The 22856-nt window shown below is 39.0% G+C and overlaps 6 protein-coding genes across 6 annotated transcripts; 1 reads left to right on the top strand and 5 right to left on the bottom strand.

Moving 5' to 3' along the window:
* Positions 1–2077: 2077 nt before the first annotated feature.
* Positions 2078–3316, bottom strand: LOC131462264 (olfactory receptor 5P6-like). The gene has a single exon (XM_058633320.1). It carries the CDS (start codon positions 2999–3001, stop codon positions 2078–2080), a length of 924 nt encoding a protein of 307 aa, XP_058489303.1. The 5' UTR covers positions 3002–3316.
* Positions 3317–5956: 2640 nt separating this feature from the next.
* Positions 5957–7012, bottom strand: LOC131462265 (olfactory receptor 11A1-like). The gene has a single exon (XM_058633321.1). It carries the CDS (start codon positions 6878–6880, stop codon positions 5957–5959), a length of 924 nt encoding a protein of 307 aa, XP_058489304.1. The 5' UTR covers positions 6881–7012.
* A 1300-nt stretch (positions 7013–8312) lies between these two features.
* On the bottom strand, positions 8313–9311 carry LOC131462149 (olfactory receptor 11A1-like). The gene has a single exon (XM_058633134.1). It carries the CDS (start codon positions 9309–9311, stop codon positions 8385–8387), a length of 927 nt encoding a protein of 308 aa, XP_058489117.1. The 3' UTR covers positions 8313–8384.
* Positions 9312–12460: 3149 nt separating this feature from the next.
* LOC131462266 (olfactory receptor 11A1-like) lies at positions 12461–13417 on the bottom strand. The gene has a single exon (XM_058633322.1). It carries the CDS (start codon positions 13406–13408, stop codon positions 12461–12463), a length of 948 nt encoding a protein of 315 aa, XP_058489305.1. The 5' UTR covers positions 13409–13417.
* A 1943-nt stretch (positions 13418–15360) lies between these two features.
* On the bottom strand, positions 15361–16308 carry LOC131462267 (olfactory receptor 11A1-like). The gene has a single exon (XM_058633323.1). The coding sequence runs from the start codon at positions 16306–16308 to the stop codon at positions 15361–15363; it is 948 nt and encodes a 315-aa protein (XP_058489306.1).
* A 4453-nt stretch (positions 16309–20761) lies between these two features.
* Positions 20762–22032, top strand: or64d1 (odorant receptor, family 64, subfamily D, member 1). Its single transcript, XM_058633127.1, has one exon. It carries the CDS (start codon positions 20990–20992, stop codon positions 21935–21937), a length of 948 nt encoding a protein of 315 aa, XP_058489110.1. The 5' UTR covers positions 20762–20989; the 3' UTR covers positions 21938–22032.
* The last annotated feature ends 824 nt before the right edge of the window (positions 22033–22856 follow it).

A 22856-nucleotide genomic window follows, 5' to 3' on the forward strand; every position in this document is an offset into this window, starting at 1 on the left:
GTCCAGGTTGTACCTCACCATTCGCCCTATGTCAGCTGAGATTGGTACAGCGACCCCCGTGACCCTCATGTGGTGGGCAAAGCAGGAGAAAACGATTTTAAATACTAAAATCACACAACCCATTGGAACTTAGTGATAGAGGCAAGAGTGGATCAAAAACTCCTTTATGCCATGATAAAAACATTTTCTCAATAGACTTTGGTGTGAGGTAGGGCTGGGCGATAATACGATAATGAAATATGTTGCGACAGAACTTTTCCTCTAAATAAAAACAAGACGCACTCGATAGAATTTCGATAGCACTGCACGTTTTGATAGACAACCTAAACAGCCAATGACAATGAGAGAAAACGGTGCTTTGATTCTTGTGCCTGGAATAGCTGCAGCCACATCATGTGACAATCAGGGACTAACTAATCAGGGATTAACGCAGCCACGCGTGCGTGCCAGAAGTAAGAGCGAGTCAAAAGAAAAAGACGCGGTGAAGTTAGTTTCATGTTCGATATTCACAAGACATTGGCCCGCCTCCAACAGCGGCCCTTCCGGCAGGCGTGTTCGGGATTTGCTACATGATCACGGGTGGTTATATCCTCTCACTACCCACTGATAAGAAGCAGTGCCGTCCCTCCCCTGATGAACAGAAGAGCTAACTCATATCTAATGTGATGTCTGCACCACAACAACAGACCATATGGTGCTTTTCCACTACCCAGTTCGAGCTCGGCACGGCTCGACTTTACATGGTTTGGTATGGCTTTCCATTACTACAGTACCTCCTCAACGTGGGTGGAGTCATCATAGCAAGGCTGCATGAAACTGCTGTTATTTCATTTTACACGCAACACACACAAACTAGTGACTAGTGACTTGTAAAGCAGTTGTTTTCAGTGTACTCAATCATTAAACTCAGTCAAGATTTGTTCACAGTCATTCAGTACTTCCTGCATCACGGGAGCGCAGACTCCGTTCTACACTGTGATGAAATACGGTGGAAGGAGTTGTGATGTGGCTTGTCGCTCATGATTGCCGCTTTCAGCAGTGCTGTTGCTAAATACACCACACTCCTCTGTTAAATATTGAGATTTTAGTAATTTCCTTGCTAAATGTTGGAAATTAACACAAGTCTTTTTAACTGATCAACAGTTTGGCATTGTTCAGTTTGATTCTTGTGCTGGACATTGTGCTCATGACTTTTCCAGAATCCAGTGCCGACACTCTGACCAATTAGTGGATGGCAATCTGTTGACGTCACACACAGTATCAGTCAGAGCGGGTATTAAAAAAACTACCAGGTACTATCGGTAATAGGAAAGCAAAACAGCAACGTGCTGTGCTGAGTCGCACCGTGCTGGAACTGGGTAGTGGAAAAGCGACAATAGTGTCTTCTCTTTCTACAACACAAACGCTGATATGTTATACAAAAATAAACGATATATAAACCAGAAATAACCTTTTCTTATCTTTACATTTCACTTTCAAGTTTGACAGAAATATTAATGGGATTTAAATCGTTATTTATATATATATGGATATCATATGATATAAGAACAGTATATTGTGATAAATAAAATGTCCATATCGCCTGGCCCTAGTGTGCAAGTGGTTTATAAAATTACACAAACGTAAGTTTTTTCTTTTTTTTTTCTTTTTAAGAAAAGTGTATCTAACAGCGAGAGAACGCCGTAAACATGGATCTAGGTTTAAGTAAATACCCAGCACTTTCTTTAGGTCTTCATGGACATATTTCCAAAAATCTAATCTTTGGCCAATCTCAAATCATATCACTTCAGTCACCCACCATCCCACTGTTCCTTGAACATATATTATCCCATATATTACTTTGTTTTCAGGTGATTGTTTGGATGTTCATACATTGCATCTTCAGCTATCTTTATAACTTATTTAACTTATGTTAGCACAGCCATCTACTTTGCCTTCATGTAGTTCCAATCCTCAGTTATGGCCATCTTTCCTCTTTTTATTTAAACAACATCATTACATCTCAGAATCATATTGACACATTTTTTTGAAGCGGTGTGATGTTTTTACTCAAATTCAAACAGAACAAATGAATCACCTACATGTCAGAATGAAACAAACATTTACAGACATGACGTATTTTGGACAGCCCGAGTCCGTACATCAGAGGGTTGAACAGTGGCTGACATGTAAGAAAATATAAAGATAAAAATATTCTTAGAATATTAGGGGCACTGCTCATATCAAACCTGCTCTGTAAAACTTCAAAACAAACCCCAAAGGAGAAGTTGAGCAGTGAGGCCAGATGAGGTGTGCAGGTGCTGATTGCTTTCTGTCTTGTCTGTTTACAACCAGAGAAACAAACTTTTAAAATCTTCACGTATGTGAACAGGATCAAAGTCAGAGGAACAAAGACTGTGCCCGCTGTGACGAAAAGTCCATAGATGTTGTTTGGTGTGGTGTCACCACAGGACAGTTTCACTATGGAGTAGTTGACACAGTATACATTGATGATGGTGTTTCCGCACAGCTTAAGTGACAAACTACAGACTATTGTGCCAGTAACTATAAGAAAAGCAAGTAACCACATTATAGCAATGAGTATAGCAATCCTGTTAAAGGTCATGCGTGTGCTGTACTGCAGAGGGTAACATATAGCAAGGAAACGGTCATATGACATGATGGCTAAAGTAAAAAACTCGATTGTGACATACGAGTAAACACAGAAGATCTGCAGGAAACACAAGGAAAGAGAGACAGTGTGAACGTCAGAGAGAACGTGAAGCAGCAGGAATGGAAACAAACCTGTACTACCATACAGTTCATTTACAAACAGGCTGCACAGAAACAGGTACATAGGTTCATGTAGACTTCTGGTCATACAGATAACTACAATCAGCAACACATTAGAAACAATGATCAACACATAGAGACACAGCAAAATCAGAAACAATAGGTGGATGAACACTCTGGTTTCAAAGTACCCAGCAAGAGTAAGATAAGTAACTTGTGTCAAGTTCATCCTCTCTGCACGTTTACAGAGCAATTACATGACACGTTTGTTTAAATGTAACTGCTTCAAATTTCATATTATGACAGTTGGTGAGTGTGTGAAAAGAACACTCTAAGCACACACACCTCTTACCATAACATCACAATATTGTTCATGGCTCTGTGTGAATGTTTTCATCTACAGCTTCTTTTGTAGTTTTCAAACTGGTGGAACGCCCACCGCAGCAGCTGACCTCTGCGGTGTGGGAGCAACAGGCCTAACAGGTTGACAGTTAACAAACAGTATTCATATTTAATAACAATACTTTAGAACACTCTTTTACAATATTTGTATCTTTTCTGTCCAACAGTTACAGCAACTTTTACAATATCTTTTCTTCTTTCTTTTTTTTACTTTTTTCAACAGAACAATTTCTTACAAACAGGAATCATATCTATTAACAATACTTAGTCTAATGGTAGCGGATGGTCAGCTGAAGTTTGTGGGATGTGTTAGTGGTGTCTGTTTTTAAAATGTGTCGTTATATCTTTAAGTGCCGTTCGTAGGACTCTGTCAAGCCTAAAGTCGGGACAGCAATGGACATAGTGTAGAGTTCTCAACGGGCCTGAAAATTACAACCTGACCCAATCCCCGGGTCTTTAAACCTAAACTCGACCCGACACACCAGCATGAATTGAACTTAGCACCTCCACTCAGTAAAGTAGTACTACTACAGTAGAAGTATATAAACACAGAATAAGTTTATGATATATTTTGACTTGGTTTTATTTAATTTGCATGACAAAAAATACACAGAACTGACCAAAAGTGAAGAGAGAGGCACAATGTTCATTTGACTTAGTAGCTGAAGCCTGATGAGGATAAAATATAATATATAATACTGGAATTAAAAAATAGCATTGATGTTTTAAGGGGGGGTGGACTGGCTCAGTGGTTACTGGTACCCTGTGTGCAAAAGACATCATGGTCGCAAGTTCGACTCCACCCCTGGCTGATTGTACTCAATTCCAAAAAAACAGGCAAACGTTAAGTTCATACTCTTTACTTCAACCTTTTAATAAGTAGCTTTTTTATAAATCAAGTGATATAATTTAAGTTATTCCCTGACTGTGCTCTTTCACTCTGAGCTTCACTGACACATTTTCTGTAGACTTTGTCGCCTTAAATTCTAGTTTCTGCACTCTTTCTTTTTTCACTTCTTAGTTTCTGCACTCTTTATTTTGTTGCTTCTGTTAAGACAGGGGTCTGCAACGCATGTGGCTCTTCAGTGGCTCCATGCAGCTTTGGAAAAAAAAATCTAAGCGAACCTACGGTGGCCGAGACCCGCCATCGCTGCAAATAAAAGAAACGCTGCAAACAAAAAGAAACGCCGCTGCAAATGAAAGAACAACAACGATGCAAATAAAAGAAACGCCGCTGCAAATGAAAGAACAACAACGATGCAAATAAAAGAAACGCCGCTGCAAATAAAAGAAACGCCGCTGCAAATAAAAGAAACGCCGCTGCCAATAAAAGAACAACAACGATGCAAATAAAAGAAACGCCACTGCAAATAAAAGAACAACAACGATGCAAATAAAAGAAACGCCACTGCAAATAAAAGAACAACAACGATGCAAATAAAAGAAACGCCACTGCAAATAAAAGAACAACAACGATGCAAATAAAAGAAACGCCGCTGCAAATAAAAGACCAACAACGATGCAAATAAAAGAACAACAACGATGCAAATAGAAAAAGCCACAACGGAAGTGAATTACCGGGGACTATTATTGCCGGTGCACCTGTGTTTTTTATGTGGGAAGAAGAAGAAGACCGAGAGAGACAGAGACAGAGAGAAAAGAAGAAAAACGAAGAAAAACGAAGGAACAAGTAAATGAAAAGGTTAGTGATTACTGTCGCTACGTGACTGTACTTGTCAATGTGTGATAGTTAGGCCATGTAGCCCCTGGTTTGATATGAAGCTGAACTGGAGGATGCTGTGTATTGTTATGATAGTAATAAGCTGCCGGAACTATGTAGCTGTCAGTTGTTTCCACTCGGGTGTGTTTTCGTTCCAGGCTCTCAAGTCCAAACTCTGCTCTGGAGTGAGAGCACGCGGCGGTACATGTAACTGTGTTTTGCTGCATATTTGAGTAAAGTTACCGCACTCAATTTTCCTCTCACTCGAAGCTAACAATACACAGCATCCTCCAGTTCAGCTTCATATGAAACCAGGGGCTACTATAACACATTGACCAGTACAGTCACGTAGCGACAGTAATAACTAACCTTTTCATTTACTTGTTCCTTAGTTTTTCTTCGTTTTTCTTCGTTTTTCTTTGTTTTTCTTCGTTTTTCTTCTTCTTCTCTCTCTGTCTCTGTCTCTCTCTCTCTCTCTCTGTCTTCTTCTTCCCACATAAAAAAACACCGGTGCACCGGCAATAATAGTCCCCGGTAATTCACTTCCGTTGTGGCTTTTTTTATTTGCATCGTTGTTGTTCTTTTATTTGCAGTGGCGTTTCTTTTATTTGCAGCGTTTCTTTTATTTGCAGCGATGGCGGGTCTCGGCCACCGTACAAACCCTTCTTTTTACTTTTTAGGGATCAAGGTGATAAATAAAGTGATTTCATTTTTCATCCACTAAAATATGCATCATATCCTATGTCTATGTCAAATGAGAAATTGAAACCTCCCCAGACCCAACAAACTTGTTTTTGAAATGTGGAATTCCCAACACTTAAATGACGTCCTGTCCGTCTGTGGATCCATAGAATTATGCCAGCAGATCTTCTCAAGCATGAGCTACATAAAATCAAACCACTCAAATATGTGCCAGTGTTTTTTTGCTACTTCATAAGAGGTAATGAAATTTCAACAGTTGTTATAGTAGTAACTAGATCATTATATCACAGAATCATATTGAGACAGTTTTCTGAAGCGGTGTGATGTTTTACTAAAATTCAAACAGAACAAATGAATCACCTACATGTCAGAATGAAACAGACATTTACAGACATGACGTATTTTGGACAGCCTGAGTCCGTACATCAGAGGGTTGAACAGCGGCTGACATGTAAGAAAATATAAAGATAAAAATATTCTTAGAATATTAGGGGCACTGCTCATATCAAACCTGCTCTGTAAAACTTCAAAACAAACCCCAAAGGAGAAGTTGAGCAGTGAGGCCATGTGAGGTGTGCAGGTGCTGATTGCTTTCTGTCTTGTCTGTTTACAACCAGAGAAACAAACTTTTAAAATCCTCATGTATGTGAACAAGATCAAAGTCAGAGGAACAAAGACTATGAACGCCGTAGTGATCATTCCCCAGAGGTTGTTGACTGTAGTGTCACCACAGGACAGTTTGACAATGTAATAGTTATCACAGTAAACTTTGTTAATGGTGTTTCCACACAGTTGCAGAGACAAAGTCAGGTATATTGTGTAGCTCATCATAAAAAAAGCAAGTGACCATGTTATAGCAATGAGTATAGCAATCCTGTTAAAGGTCATGCGTGTGCTGTACTGCAGAGGGTAACATATAGCAAGGAAACGGTCGTATGACATGATGGCTAAGGTAAAAAACTCGATTGTGGCATACGAGTAAACACAGTAGATCTGCAGGAAACACAAGGAAAGAGAGACAGTGTGAACGTCAGAGAGAACGTGAAGCAGCAGGAATGGAAACAAACCTGTACTACCATACAGTTCATTTACAAACAGGCTGCACAGAAACAGGTACATAGGTTCATGTAGACTTCTGGTCATACAGATAACTACAATCAGCAACACATTAGAAACAATGATCAACACATAGAGACCCAGCAAAATCAGAAACAAAAGGTGTTTGAACACTCTGGTTTCAAAGTACGCAGCAAGAGTAAAATAAGTAACTTGTGTCAAGTTCATCCTCCTTGCACATTCACTGAGCAATTACATGACACGTTTGTTTAAATGTAACAGCACACACACCTCTTACCATAACATCACAATATTGTTCATGGCTCTGTGTGAATGTTTTCATCTACAGCTTCTTTTGTAGTTTTCAAACTGGTGAACGCCCACAGCAGCAGCTGACCTCTGTTGTGTGCAGGGCACCATAAAATGTTGCACTCTGTATCTGTTTATTGACTATTCAAAATTATCAATTATATAAATCTAAGTTATTATTATTATTATTGTTATTATTATTATTATTATTGTTGTTGTTATAATAATTATAATTGGTGTATAATAATTATAATTAAATAATATTTAAGTCCCATAGGCTCACTACCTCTGGGAGGGGTCATGAGAGGTCATAGAGGTCAAGTGCAGTGTGAGTTGGGTGGTGGCTCAAGGTGAGGACCTTGCAGTTCTGACCCACAGCTGCAGAAACTGGCTCTAGGAAGGTCGTACGTCACCTCTCTGGCGTTGAAGGAGCCTGAGCTGGTGCACGAGGTCGAGAGGTAAAATTCAAACAAGACAAATGAATCACCTACATTTCCTCAGAACCAAACTGACGTTTACAGACATGACGTATTTTGGACAGCTTGAGTCCATACATTAAAGCAGTACTTCTCAAATAGTGGGGGGGGGGCCCGGTGAGGTGTCTGGGGGGGTGTGAGAGGCAGGACGGGACAATTCATACAGTGGTTTATACAAATAAATAAACATTGTCAGATTCTCAATAGTATTTCAATTCAGGTGGGGCTTGAAAAAATGTCTGTTCTCTTGGGGGGGCATGACACAAAATAATTGAGAACCACTGCATTAGAGTGTTGAACAGTGGCTGACGTAAGAACATATAAAGATAAAAATATTCTCAGAATATTATATGCTATAATATGCTCATGTCAAACCTGCTGTGGAAAATTTCAAAATAAACCCCAAAGAAGAAGTTGAGCAGTGAGGCCACGTGAGGTGTGCAGGTGCTGACTTCTTGCTGTCTTGTCTGTTTACAACCAGAGAAACAAACTTTTAAAATCCTCATGTATGTGAACAAGATCAATGTCAGAGGAACAAAGACTATGAATCACCTGGCGATCATTCCCCAGAGGTTGTTGACTGTAGTGTCACCACAGGATAGTTTGACAATGTAATAGTTATCACAGTAAACTTTGTTAATGGTGTTTCCACACAGTTGCAGAGACAAAGTCAGGTATATTGTGTGGCTCATAAAAAAACAAGTAACCATGTTATAGCAATCAGTATAGCAATCCAGCTGACATCTGAAGGTCCAGAATGCTGGATTTACAAGAGTGTCATTGATGTTAAGTGAAATACGATATGGTGTCAACACAGGGGCATTTCTTCTGGAAAAAAAGGACGCTTAATGTTGTATCGGGGTTTGACTTCCTGTCCTGCTTGTGCTGAATTCTGCTTTGTGAAACGTGATGTTATTACTCAAATTCAAACAGAACAAATGAATCACCTACATGTCAGAACGAAGCAGACGTTTACATACATGACGTATTTTGGACAGCCTGAGTCCGTATATCAGAGGGTTGAACAGTGGCTGAAATGTAAGAAAATATAAAGATAAAAATAATCTCAGAGTATTAGGGGCACTGCTCATGTCAAACCTGCTGTGAAAAATTTCGAAACAAACCCCGAAGGAGAAGTTGAGCAGTGAGGCCACGTGAGGTGTGCAGGTGCTGATTGCTTTCTGTCTTGTCTGTTTACAACCAGAGAAACAGACTTTTAAAATCCTCATGTATGAGAACATGATCAAAGTCAGAGGAACAAAGACTGTGACCACTGTGCCGATCAGTCCACATATGTTGTTGACTGTAGTGTCACCACAGGACAGTTTGACAATGTAATAGTTATCACAGTAAACTTTGTTAATGATGTTTCCACACAGTTGCAGAGAAGAAGTCAATAACATTGTGTAGCACATGATAAACAAAGCAAGTAACCACGTTACAGCAATGAGTATAGCAATCCTGTTAAAGGTCATGCGTGTGCTGTACTGCAGAGGGTAACATATAGCAAGGAAACGGTCGTATGACATGATGGCTAAGGTAAAAAACTCGATTGTGGCATACGAGTAAAGACAGTAGATCTGCAGGAAACACATGGAAAGAGAGACAGTGTGAACGTCAGAGAGAACGTGAAGCAGCAGGAATGGAAACAAACCTGTACTACCATACAGTTCATTTACAAACAGGCTGCACAGAAACAGGTACATAGGTTCATGTAGACTTCTGGTCATACAGATAACTACAATCAGCAACACATTAGAAACAATGATCAACACATAGAGACACAGCAAAATCAGAAACAAAAGGTGCTTAAACACTTTGGTGTCAAAGTACGCAGAAAGAGTAAAATAAGTAACTTGTGTCAAGTTCATCATCCTTGCACATTCACTGAGCAATTACACGACATGTTTGTTGAATTTAACTGATTCAAGTTCCATACTTTAACAGTTGGTGAGTGTGTGAAAAGAACACTTTAAGCACTCACACCTCTTACCTTAGCATCACAATATTGTTCATGGCTCTGTGTGAATGTTTTCATGAACAGCTTCTTTTATAGTTTTCAAACTGGAGAACGCCCACAGCAGAAGCTGACCTCTGTTGAAAATGTGGCACTATATTATTGACTATTCAAAATTACCAATAATTATAATTAAATAATATCTTAAGTTGGTATTTGTGGTTCCTAAGCACCCAAAAGAAGGGGGAAAATAGCCAGATATTCACAAGTCTTAAGAATTTTGCTGGTTTAATGAATTTGGATTATGGTTAATATTTAGATGGTAATAGGGCTGGGCAATATGGTTGAAAAACATATCACGATATAACTACTTCATATCAATCCGTATCGATAATTATTGAACATTTTTCATGACTTATTAAAAATGAATAATTAAAAAGTATTTTGACTTTTATACTTTTATTCTAAACTCATAAACTTTCCTCTTATTTTAATCACTACAGTTATCAGACCACACAGAGGGAAATAGTAATGTCAAGCACGTTCATGAGATTTTTAAAACTCAGTTATGTCTTTGAAACGTTTAGATTTTTTCTTTCATACGGCACTGTTGCAGAGTGGCAGATGATGTTGATTGTTGTTCCGTACAGCACAAATAATCCAGGCATCAGGCATTTAACAAAAGACCTAATAAAATATGTGTCAGCTGAGTCTGCGATTTCTTAAGAATATGTTTACCACTTTTCTCTCGGACAGCCTTTACAGGGCTCCAGATTGCGACCAAATAACTTTGCCAAAATTTGAGACAGTGCGAGTAAATTTTACATCTACTCGCCAGTTTGTATATTAGTTTATATCATTAACATTTCCAACAGTTATTTAAACTTCAAGCACACAGTCCATTTTATTTGGTGTCATGCTATCATGCTGTCCTCCACGAGACAAATGTGGCAAGAAGTCAGTTAATCTAACTAAAAATGGTTTAATACACTTTTAATAGATATTGTTGTTCTTCTCCTTCTTGTGGCTTCTTCCTTTATTGGGTCACCACAATGGATCATCTGCCTGATGGATATTGTTCTTGTTTGACAATGAAAAATAAAAACTATAGACACTAGAAACAAACACTACCATGAGAATAGGTGATTAAATAAAAGTGCTGGTACTTAAAATAGTAGAATTAAAAAATGCCGGTACTGTGTACTGGACAGTCCTCAAGCAGTAATGTAATAATGTACTCTATTAATGTACTGACAGTGACACTGTCTGTATACTTTATGTCTCTTATGTTTGTTGCTTCTTCAGAGGTGCACAATAAAATGTGACACTGAATTTAAAACAGCACATTGCAATCTCTGCATTTATTGTCAAAGTATTCATCACTAATACAGTGAAAATGAGGGGAAATGTGAATATTTGCTTTGCTAGTCAATTTATGGTGTGTGCCCCTAAATTTTCTGCTTGCACTCTTAAAAATGTCAGTTCCTGGTGGAAAAAAAGAGCCCAGAGCCTTGCTTTGTGTCTCTCCATTCACTCTTCCACAACAAAGTTGATTAACAAAGAAGCTGCTGGTTTACTGTTGTCTTGTTAGATAGGTTTGTGTTCCTAAGGTGAATTTGAATGAAAGGATTTCAAACAGTAATGTCACCAGGGTTCTAGCTAGCACATTTTAGCGTAATTTTTATGCCAGCATCGAAGCGTGGAAATAACAAACGCAAACCCTAACTACATTATTTTATAGTTAGGTTCACTTGTTAACATATCTCATAGATATCTGAATATGTATGAACATTATTACAGCGACCAAAAGCTGTCATATACCGGATAACGTAAACCCTGGTTTGAACACTGGTGTCAAAGAACATGGCAATAGTAAAATAAGAATTATGTGTCAAGTTCATCATCCTTGCACGTTCACTGACCAATTACATGAGACAAGAATGTGTTTAATCAGTATTCACTCCAGCGTTAAATTACTTCACAGTGTGAGCGGGCTTTGATCGCAACAGTGGTAAAGTAAGACTCAGATGAACATACAATTTTCTTTGTCTGGTCAATTTTTGCGAGAGATGCACCATATAGCACAATACTATGGCGCACATTCATCTTTTGGCTGTGAGCATAGCTGTTAGCTCAATCTTCATCTTTTAAACAGTGGAAAATATCATTTATTTCATAAATAATTTAAATGGTTGAGTCAAAGAGAGACTGACATATGACATGCCACATATGACACACATACTGTAACAATGATCAGACCCCATCAGAGTTCAACAATCTGGTAGTAACTTACCCTCCCAACCAGAATTCTCTGTCATTGACAGATGTTTTTGTACCATGATGGAAAAATCTGAAAGATGAGAACACTGAGGCTGACATACCGTAACTTCAGCTAATTCACACACAACACCGTCAATAACCACATGCAGAACCTAATGACAATCACCTCATTCAGGGCAGGCTACAGAAGGTCAGCTAAGTTTGTGAGATTTAGCTTTTTATCACATGCAATTTAGTCATACAGTTTGAGCTGGAGGTTTACAAAATGACTGAAAATATTGTACAGTGTATGCCCATCAATATTGGTTACCACATTTTTACCAGTTACATTTAATTCCAACTTTCTTCCATTTTTGTTTGTTTCATACAATTCATGTCATTTTCATGTTAGTTTACATAAATCTCTGCAATCATGTATTTCTGATGAACATGACTTTAATAAATTGCTGTACATGTACCAAATGTATCAACAATAAAGTGAGAGAACAAGGTGAGGTTTCAATATATAGAAAAACATACAAAGCAAAAACAAAAAGATTAAAGTCGGAGAACAACAATTTCTTTGTCTCATAATTACAGTTTCTTTGTTGCCTACCCCTGGTATAGTTGAGCCAGTTGAATGTCAAGTTTTACCACCTTTGTCAAAGTAAAAATTGGGGATGGAGTTCATTTTCCCATCAGTTCATGCATGGGGTGTGAGCAGGACAGACCTTCTCTATTCAGTTAAAATATAACATGAGACTGAAAATTGTCCAGGTTAATATGACAAAGATATACAGACTGTTTTTACATCTGATCTGTGTGGCAAGTCAGTTTATTATGACAGAAGAGATTTTTACAGGCATTTCGTATTTTGCTCATTTGTAATCCAAACATTATAGGATTCAGCAGTGGCTGAATGATGAGGAAATACAGAGACAGCATGATGCGCACGACTCTGGGTACAGCACTCATATCAAATCTACTCTGAATAGTTTCAAACATACAACCAAAGGAAAAGTTGAGCAGTGAGGCCAGGTGAGGTGAGCAGGTGCTGAGAGCTTTCTGTCTCGTCTGTTTACAACCAAAAAAACAGACTTTTAAAATCCTCATGTATGAGAAGAGGATAGGAACCAGAGGGACTACGACTGTGAGAATGACACCAAATATTCCCCAGATGTTGTTTACAGAGGTGTTGGAGCACGCCAATTTAACAACCAGGTAGTTGTTACATGCCACATTGTCAATAACATTTCCACACAGCGTCAGACGCAGGTGTAAAGACAATGTGATCAAAACCTTCACAAACGAAAACAACCATATGACAGCAATGAAGATAAAAGCTCTGTGAGTCGTCATACGTGTGTTATACTGCAGAGGATAACAAATGGCAATGTACCTGTCAAATGACATCACAGCTAAGTTACATAATTCTATATTAGCGTAAGTGTAAACATAGAAAATCTGCAGGAAACAGAAAGGAACAGAGATGGTGTGAACGTCTGAGAGAATTTGGATCAGCAGTAATGGGAACAAGCCTGTACTACCATGCACTTCATTTACAAACAGGCTGCACAGAAACAGGTACATAGGCTCATGGAGACTTCTGTTCATACAGATAACTACAATCAGCAGCACATTAGAAACAATGATCAACACATAGAGACACAGCACAATCAGAAAGAAAAGGTGTTTGAACACTCTGGTGTCAAAGTACGCAGCAAGAGTAAAATAAGAAACGTGCGTCAAGTTCATCGTACTTGTGCGTTCACTGAGCAATTACATGACATGTTTGTCTCAATTTAACTGCTTCTAATTTCATATTAATGACAGTTGGTGAGTGTGTGAAAACAAAACATGAAGCACACACACATCTTACCTTAACATCACATAACTTGGTCTAAGTGTTTCCATCTGGTTCTTTTAAATGCTTCCTGTTGGTGAACGCCCACAACAACAGCTGACGTCGCCATCAACAATAGATGAAAAAGTTAGCACGGCATCATATGACCTTCAGAATGTACAGTTTTGTGCACTTTGCCAAGGAGGATGCCAATGTAATTTTGGGAGCTTTTGCTGAGACCACTACAAACATGACTTTAAACAAGCCTGAAATTAGATTAATTCCACATGGGGCTAGGTGGAAAGCAACCTTGCAAAAATGTTTTTTAATTAACATTTCCACAACAGAGTGCCACAATTCTTTTGCTGATGGTCAAAAGAAATGCTTGTTACTTCCGTTTAAAATATGGGGACTTACGGCCAGCGCTCCCATCGCGTCACAAAATGTACAAAATTATCCCACGGCTGTACATGTACCAAAGTATTCAACATATTTCACATCCCAAAATGGATGAGAAGAAAATCGATAGGGACTGGATAATATGTAGCAGCTCATATCAGGCCTTATTTTGCTAACCTAGATTTTCTCTTATAAAGTAGACAAAAAGTCAACTAGTGTATATAAAAAAAAAAAAACTTAATGAGTGGAGGAAGGAGGAAAAACTGAAAACCAAAAAAAGAAATTTGGAGGAGACATAACACAGCATCAGCCCTGTTTTTAAATGGTAAATATTAATTTATTTCCTACTAGTCTCAGAATGTCGCAGGTGCGGGCGCCCATCTATAATCATGGCACAGGCAAGACTGTCACCTGGCCTGCTGTTAGTGATAAATTGTGTCAGATTAATGTCATTATCTTGGCCAAGACAGTGGGTGTAAAAACAGGCTGACACATATGTACAAGTTGATTGAAGACTTATTATTGAATCTGTCTCTGAATTAGTTAATGAATCAATTATCTGTAGGTAAAAGCATGTGTCTAACAACCTGTGAAAATACACCAGAATGGCATCTACTTTTCTGGCGAAAAAGTGCGTGAACACTGAGAGCTGAATACCGTTACTTCAAATAATTACCAGGCTCCTGTGGAACCGGCTCTCAGTGTTCTGATATAGACCACTCATGGGCAACACATGGCTCCCAGGCTAGATCCGGTCCACATTATCCTCACAGGCCCTATTAGAACAACTGGTAGCCCTAACTCTAACCCTTGAGGCAAAGGGTATATGTGTTCCTATTACTTGATTCTAAGAGAGTGGGCTGTCCACATTTTAAATTTATACAGATTTTTTTGGAAACATATTTTTATTGGTAGGCAGTTACAGATGTTACATCATGGCTTCATGAAAATCTTTAAATTCTGCTCTGATCTCAGTTTTAGGATGGTTACCATAATGAGCATACCATGTGTTGCATACAGATGGGTTCACTTACTGTGTTTTTACTTTTTGTTTGTTTCATACAATTCATATAATAATCCCTTTAGTTAACATAACACTCTGTAATCATGTCTTTCTAATGAACATTAATTTAATGAATAATACATTGCTTTACATGTATCAAATGTATCAACAATAAATTGGAAGATTGAAAATATAGATAAACTTACAAAACAAAAACAGAGAACAACAATTTCATAATTACAGTTTATTTCTTTCTTCTTTGTTGCCTACCCCTGGTATAGTTGAGCCAGTTGAACGTCAAGTTTTACCTCCTTTGTCAGAGTAAAAATTGGGGATTGAGTTCATTTTCCCCCAAGTTCATGCATAGAGTGTGAGCAGGACAGGCCTTCTCTATTCAGTTAAAATAAAACATGAGACTGAAAATTGTCCAGGTCAAATATAACAAAGATATACAGACTGTTTTTACATTTGATCTGCGTGGCAAGTCAGTTTATTATGACAGAAGAGATTTTTACAGGCATTTCGTATTTTGCTCATTTGTAATCCAAACATTATAGGATTCAGCAGTGGCTGAGTGACAGCATGATACACAGACAGCATGATACGCACCTCTCTGGCTACAGCACTCATATCAAACCTACTCTGAAGAATATCAAACATACAACCAAAGGAAAAGTTGAGCAGTGAGGCCAGCTGAGGTGAGCAGGTGCTGAGGGCCTTCTGTCTCGTCTTTTTACAACCATAGAAACAGACTTTTAAAATCCTCATGTAGGAGAAGAGGATAGGAACCAGAGGGACTACGACGGTGAGAATGACACCAAATAGTCCATAGATGTTGTTCACTCTGATAGTGGAGCATGCCAACTTAACAACCAGGTAGTTGCTACAAACCACACTGTCAATGACATTTCCACACAGTGTCAGACGCAGGTTTAAAGACAATGTGATCAAAACCTTCACATACGCATACAACCAGATGACAACAATGAAGATAAAAGCTCTGCGAGTCGTCACACGTGTGTTATACTGCAGAGGATAACAAATGGCAATGTACCTGTCAAAAGACATCACAGCTAAGTTACATATTTCTATATTAGCGTAAGTGTAAATACAGTAAATCTGCAGGAAACAAGAAGAAGCAGAAACAGTGTGAATGTCAGAGAGAAATTGGATCAGCAGTAATGGAAACAATCCTGTACTACCATACAGTTCATTTACAAACAGGCTGCACAGAAACAGGTACATAGGTTCATGGAGACTTCTGTTCATACAGATAACTACAATCATACATGTGTTGGAAACAATTATCATTATGTATGTCATCACAAGTAACATGAAATACAAGTATTTCAAACTTCCAACTTGCATGTATGCTCCAAGTACAAAAAAATCTGAAGTTGAATTTGTCATAATTGTTAGGGAGATAAACATAAAGAGTAATAAAAACCTCCTGCAGAGATGAAAAGAATGCTATCAGTCCTCCATCTCAGCAGTTTAAATCATGTGCAAGTGTCAACAACCCAGCTTGGTTCCATAACGTCAAAGATGCCACTCCCACTTCGTCATTCAATCCAATTCCTCTCTATTGACTGTGTAAAAGTTGTACAACTTATTTTAAGGTCCATGATGCAATACTTAAGCACTACTACTTGTCTCAGTTGAACAGCAGGTCACCAATGAAAACAGTCAAAATGTTTCATCAGGTGAAGGGCTAGCTACATTTGTGGCTCAGCACCTTGTCTTAAAGGCGACATAGACCGGAAGCTCCAATTAACGCTGCTTTTGTGTGTGTATCTGGGTCATTACCTCGTTTATGAAACCCTAAAGTTTCAGAACAAACCGTTCAGCCACTGCCGAGAAAATAGGGTTTTATTGTTGTCCTGGGCTCTGCAAAGCGGAAAGGGACTTCCGTTTGCTGATGATGTCATCAGGAAACCTCACCACTCCTCTCACCACCGTAGCACACCCTGGTGCGGGCACTAGTCCGGGCACATCCGGTTTGCTTTGGCCGTCCACACGACGTGACAATTGCTTCAACACTCGAGTTGAACATTTTCTAGCAAAGAATTGTGTTGACACGATGATCAATTTGCAGGGGAGAAAATTTGGAGGAGAAAGGAATCATTTTTGTGTGTGTGCACTCGGAGCTCCACCTCACAAGTTGCTATATGCACTCTATCTCGTTGAAATGTCTACAAAGAGAAAACTGCCATCGTGTGTGGGTCAACACCAACTGCATTTGAAGCGCGACACAACTTGGCGAGTTTCACCGTTTACTTCAGAAGCTCCGTATGGATGAGAATCACTTCCAGCAATACTTTTGAATGACAAGCAGCTAATTTGATGACTTGCTAGCTCGTACAGGCCAGGATTGAGGAGTGATGCCAACTACAGGTGTTTTCGTCCCAGCTGTGGTTCTCATCCATATGGAGCTCCCAAAGTTAACAGTAAAACTCGCCATCTGTGTCCCGCTCCAGATGGTGTTGTGAAACCACACACCACTGTTGCGGAGTTTTGATTATCAGGTGAGCTGACCAGGGATGGAGTTTTTGGAGTCAGAGATGAGTTAAGTTGAAAAGCTTTATTGGAAGCAGCTCAGATCTGAGGAGAACTGAGACAATGCCAAACATAAACAAGTAGATGTTAACAGTTAACAGTCCCAGAGTTAGGATATTTTAAGGGTTTTGGAGGCCTTTCTCTGCTGATACATAGAGCTGACCTTCGGGAGGACTGCATAGTTGACTTATCAGTCCTGTTTGGTGTGAATGCAGTAGGGGTAAAGGGAAACAACAGAGAAATCCCCCCATAAACTGGACCAGTAGTCCTTATATGATCCAGCCAAGGGATCCACATATACTGTGTCTATTTGTCACCCAATATATCCTGGTCAATGGTATTGTCCAGTATTTTGACCTACCATTTGAGAATCGTGGTGTAGGTCACTCCATCTAAGGGAGGCAGGGCCTGGACTGGGACACAGCTTGGGACCAAATGTAAAACAGCACAATGCACACTGTAAAGCTGAGTAAGTCAGTGTTTAGTGTGAAACACCAGTTTAGCCTTGATCACCTCTTCATAATGATGTGTCTTTGAAGAGTTAAACATTGCAAAACTTCTCCAACTAAACGTTCCTCCACAGATACTGCTGCTCTCTCTTAAGGCAAAGATCAACATGTTTGTCCCTGAGGCCTCTTCAGCAGTTTAAGATGTTACAAAACATGTCCAGATAAACTGATCTCTCCAGATCCTGCTGCATAGGTCAAAGATCAACGTGTTTGTCCCTGAGGAGGCTTTACATCAGCCACAGTTTCCACTAATTCCCTTAACAAATGAAGAAGCTGTTTACCAGTGAGAGCTGAGCACTGGCCTCTCTGGTCCACAGAGGGCTGCTAATGATGTCCCCTCAGACGTACACTGACCAGTGTTTTTCCATCTGATATGTAATGTTTTCTCTCCAGAGGCAAGAATACATCAACTACAAACTTTTTCAGAACCTCATGGTTACTTTCTAATGGTAAATTAAACTTTGTCTTACTTCATTTATGGAGGTTGGATGCATATTGGAAGGTTGATAAACTTTCATGTTGAATGCAGTGACATACATTACAAATGTTGTGTCAGCAATCTTTATGAGTTAAATGTCCAGTGAAATTTGGCGGAAATTGAAGATTAAATATTTATTAAGTCTACAATCACCCTTGTGTGAATAATTGTTTTTCATTACCCCAGAATTAACCTTTTAAATTTATATCAGGAGCTAGGTTAACTCGGTAGGTTGTTGCCATTTTGGACTACCATGTTTTCTTTACAATAGACCACAATAACAATTTTTTTTTTAACTTTAATAATAAATGAAGGCTACAAAGGTCTTCCAACACACTTTGAAGTGAAGGGTAAACTGTAGAACATTCAGCTGCAACATGCAAGTTCACAAATAACTTTTAACCTTTAAACGTTAAATGTTATCTTTATATTCGTGACAAGCGATTACCATAACTCAAATATGTCAGAAGGCCAGCTGTAACTTCGACTGAATATTGTTAGGTATGTGTTTTGTTAAGATTTTATCAATGCCAGTACTGATACCTATGGAGCCCCGGACATGACATGGTAAAAAAATAAAAATAAATTGTGCCCACGAAATAGCTACAACGTGCGCATGAAATACTACTTTGTGGCCACGAAATAAGTACAACATGTGCACGTTATACTTATTTCGTGGCCACGAAGTAGGTACAATGTGCGCACAAAATACTAATTAATAATATTATCATTCCTGGACACCTGGGTAAGCAAATCGAGCGGTGTTGTGTTGTTATTGTTGTACCTGCACCAGTAAAGAAAACCTGCCTCTCAATATTCTGTTTAAATGACTCTCAGTAATAATGGTTCCTTGCAATGACAGGCTTTTCAGAATGTCTATGTAGCTCATTCCCAGCCTAAAATAAAACTCTATCACGCTATCTCTGTCCATCGTGTAACTTTAGCCCCTCTACTGCCTCTACCTTTGACCTTGATATTATTAATTAGTATTTCGTGCGCACATTATACCTACTTCGTGGTGCTGAGGATGGTTGAACACAGAGGAAGTGGTTGAGGACTGTGGGAGAACAGGAAATGTGTCCCCGCTCACCCCTCCACAAGAGGTCAGAATTTTCTGGCTGAATAAAATTAACATGGTCTGCTGCTTAACTGTTATTTTGCTTCTTAAACTGTTTCCATCATGGTATGGTTCAGTTTGGTACAGTACGGTAAAGTTTGGAATGGTAAAGCCCTCAGTCAGGCTTGTGTTTCGACTAAGAACAGTACCTTTACCTGGTAGGTGGAGGTTTGGGCTCTTCCCGATGGCCTACGTATATGTAGCATGATGTCGTACCAGTGCTACGACAATGAATGACAACGTCGAACATGACACAACAATGGAGGACAGCAAACTCTTTTTTTATGGCTGGTTTGTGGCTGTTTATTGCAACAAAACTTCAAGCTTTGTATGAGAATAGACTGTGGACATTGTATAAACACTGGTTGCAAGAGAGTGGCGTATTTTTCTCACCTTATCAGCTGACTGATATGGGTGGAGCTGGTCTAGCTCTACCCTGACCTTACTGTACCATTTTACTTTGGTACCCCAAGAGAAGGGTGCCAAACACAGCTGCAGACTAAATGTAAAATTGGTACACTGGCATCTGTAATGTAAAGCTATTGAAGTCAGTAGTCAGTGTGTTACATGCATGTTAAAAGTCCAATTTTAGTTGGACTGAGACAATAATTTGGTTTTCTTAATGTCATGTGAACACATTAGTCCGACTAAAATCGAGCCAGTCTTAGTCGAACTAACATACCTGGATAATGCAATTCATAGTATGATTACTCTTGCGTGTATGCACTTGCTATTTTTCGCATAGACCAAAATTTCATCCCCGGTCTTTAACCCGGAAGTAGAAGGTGATGATGTATGAACTGCAGTACTATTGCTGGAAAAAGACACAACACAATGACGTCAGTTAGAGCAAAAGCTACAGAGAAGACACACAGTTAAAGGGATGTTTCAAAACAAGTTCAACTAATGTCATCTCTACAGACCCTGCTGCTTAGGTCAAAGATCAAGATGTTTGTCCCTGAGGTGTCTTTACATCGGCCAGTGTTTCCACTGACTATCTTACAAACAACTAAATGAGCTGGTTAGCAGTGAGAGCTGAGCACTCATTCCTGTGGTCCACAGAGGCCTGGTAATGACGTCCTCGCAGACATATAGACCAGTGTTTGTCCTCAGCAGCATTTCCTCTCTGTTGGGAATTATTACATCAATAGCTTAGACTTTCTTGAACTTAGTTTCTAACTTGTGAATGAAAGTGGTTCATAAGTCTGTGCCACATACTCACACACAGTGACACTTGGCCTTGTGTATGAAGTGGTGTGGGACTGGAGCTCAGGTTTCAACACCAGATGGACTGAATAGTTTGAAGCTGCTAAGATAAAGAAATAAAACATTTTTCATTTAAATCAGCAACACAGAGGTTTGACATTCAGAATTTAGTAAAAAACTAATTAATTATCATTTCATCATTGTCAGTTTCAGTTGTGTGGCACAATGATGATAGGAAATTCGACTTTTTCTTATTTTGTTCTTGGAGGTTACATGCAGGTTGGAAGTTTGAGATACTTGTATTTCGTGTTGACTGCAGTGACATACATGTCTAATGTCGTTTCCAACACATGTGTAATTGTGGTTATCTGTATGACCAGAAGTCTCCATGAACCTATGTACCTGTTTCTGTGCAGCCTGTTTATAAATGAACTGTATGGTGGTGTAGCATTTTTTCCATTTCTCCTGCTTCACATTCTCTCTGACATTCACACTGTTCCTATTCCTTTTTGTTTCCTGCAGATTTTCTGCTTATACAGTTACGTAAATGTAGAATTTTTGAACTTAGCCGCAATGGCATATGACAGGTATGTCGCCATCTGCTGTCCTTTGCAGTATCATACTCATATGACAACAAGCAAGGTGTTAATCTCTATTTTCGTTCTATGGTTGTACTCGTTTGCAAAAGTTCTAGTTACTGTTTTCTTAAACATCCAATTGACACGTTGTAGAAACATCATGGATGAAGTGTATTGCAAAAACTACTCTGTTGTTAATTTGGCTTGTTCTGACACGACAGTGAACAACATCTATGGACTGTTCAGTACCGTCATCACCATCTTAGTCCCTCTGCTTCCCATCCTCTTCTCCTACATGAAGATTCTACTGGTCTGTTTCTCTGGTTCTAAAGAGACAAGACAGAAAGCTATCAGTACCTGTGCACCTCAGCTGGCCTCTCTGCTCAACTTCTCTTTTGCTTGTTTTATTCATATACTTCAGAGTAGGATGGTTGTAAGTGGTTTTCCCGAAGTCCTGCAGATTTTTCTTTCTCTGTATCATATGATCATCCAACCAATACTGAATCCTTTAATGTTTGGATTGCAAATATCCACAATTCGTAACGCCTGTAAAAATCTCTTCTGTCATAACAAACAACACACAGATCTGATGTAAACAATAATTGATATATCTTTGTCATATTTAATTTAGGTTTGATGCTTAAACAGACTGTATAGTTTGCATGACCTGTGTGTTTCACTGTCACTGAATGAAGATGGGATTTAAAAATAAAATGATATCAAATCATTTGAAGTAGAGATGTTCTGATTCCAATACCAGCACCAGAAATGCCTGGTGCTGGTATTGTCAGAAGTGTCAGAAGTTTGGTGATGTTTCATGCTGAAGAGATTGTCATGCTCTGGCAACATTTTAAGCGAGACATGCTCGTGTCTATATTGATTCTACAGTTGTTCATGTTTGTGCTGTGATGGGGCCAAAACATGCAACAATGCTGTTTGCACTAAGTTGCTGCAACACTTTTCTCCGTCGAATAATTATCGACTATTTCCAGATCATTTGTTTTACATTCCAGGTATTGCCACTGAAGACTACATCTCTTGAATTAGAAGTTATTGTCTTTGAACACAGTTTCTATTTCCCTGATATTGCACTGAACACCTGGTTTATGCCTAAAGTGGACTGTCCACTTCAAGTATATGGTCATGGGGTCCAGGTTATTTGAAGTGGAAAGAGGCCTAATTTTATAGGATAGAGCTAAAGCAGCTATAATTGCAGTAGAAAGTGAAAGGACTATGTTGCTGGGGCCACAATATGACCAAGCTGCATTTTTCACAGTGCTTAGCATTTGAATGATGAAGACCCTGTCTTCTTTAAATGCCAGTGCTCAGAAGATGAATGTTACACAAAACAGGGTCCTTGTCTGTCTAGGGTAACTATAGTCAATTTTCACCCCACAGAACCTTTTCTTGTCAGAGATATGACCTAAACTGTCCTCTGTCAGAGTCCATATCTTGACCGTTTGAAGTTGGAGTTTAACACTTACCGTGCAGCTTACCACCACAAGTGACATCCC

Source organism: Solea solea, chromosome 7, assembly GCF_958295425.1.
Source record: "Solea solea chromosome 7, fSolSol10.1, whole genome shotgun sequence".
NCBI lineage: Eukaryota > Metazoa > Chordata > Actinopteri > Pleuronectiformes > Soleidae > Solea > Solea solea.

What these genes read in the sequence shown, in the direction of transcription:
- LOC131462264 (XM_058633320.1), bottom strand. Translation starts at nt 3,001, where the DNA reads ATGAACTTGACACAAGTTACTTATCTTACTCTTGCTGGGTACTTTGAA.
- LOC131462265 (XM_058633321.1), bottom strand. Translation starts at nt 6,880, where the DNA reads ATGAACTTGACACAAGTTACTTATTTTACTCTTGCTGCGTACTTTGAA.
- LOC131462149 (XM_058633134.1), bottom strand. Translation starts at nt 9,311, where the DNA reads ATGATGAACTTGACACAAGTTACTTATTTTACTCTTTCTGCGTACTTT.
- LOC131462266 (XM_058633322.1), bottom strand. Translation starts at nt 13,408, where the DNA reads ATGAACTTGACGCACGTTTCTTATTTTACTCTTGCTGCGTACTTTGAC.
- LOC131462267 (XM_058633323.1), bottom strand. Translation starts at nt 16,308, where the DNA reads ATGACAAATTCAACTTCAGATTTTTTTGTACTTGGAGCATACATGCAA.
- or64d1 (XM_058633127.1), top strand. Translation starts at nt 20,990, where the DNA reads ATGATGATAGGAAATTCGACTTTTTCTTATTTTGTTCTTGGAGGTTAC.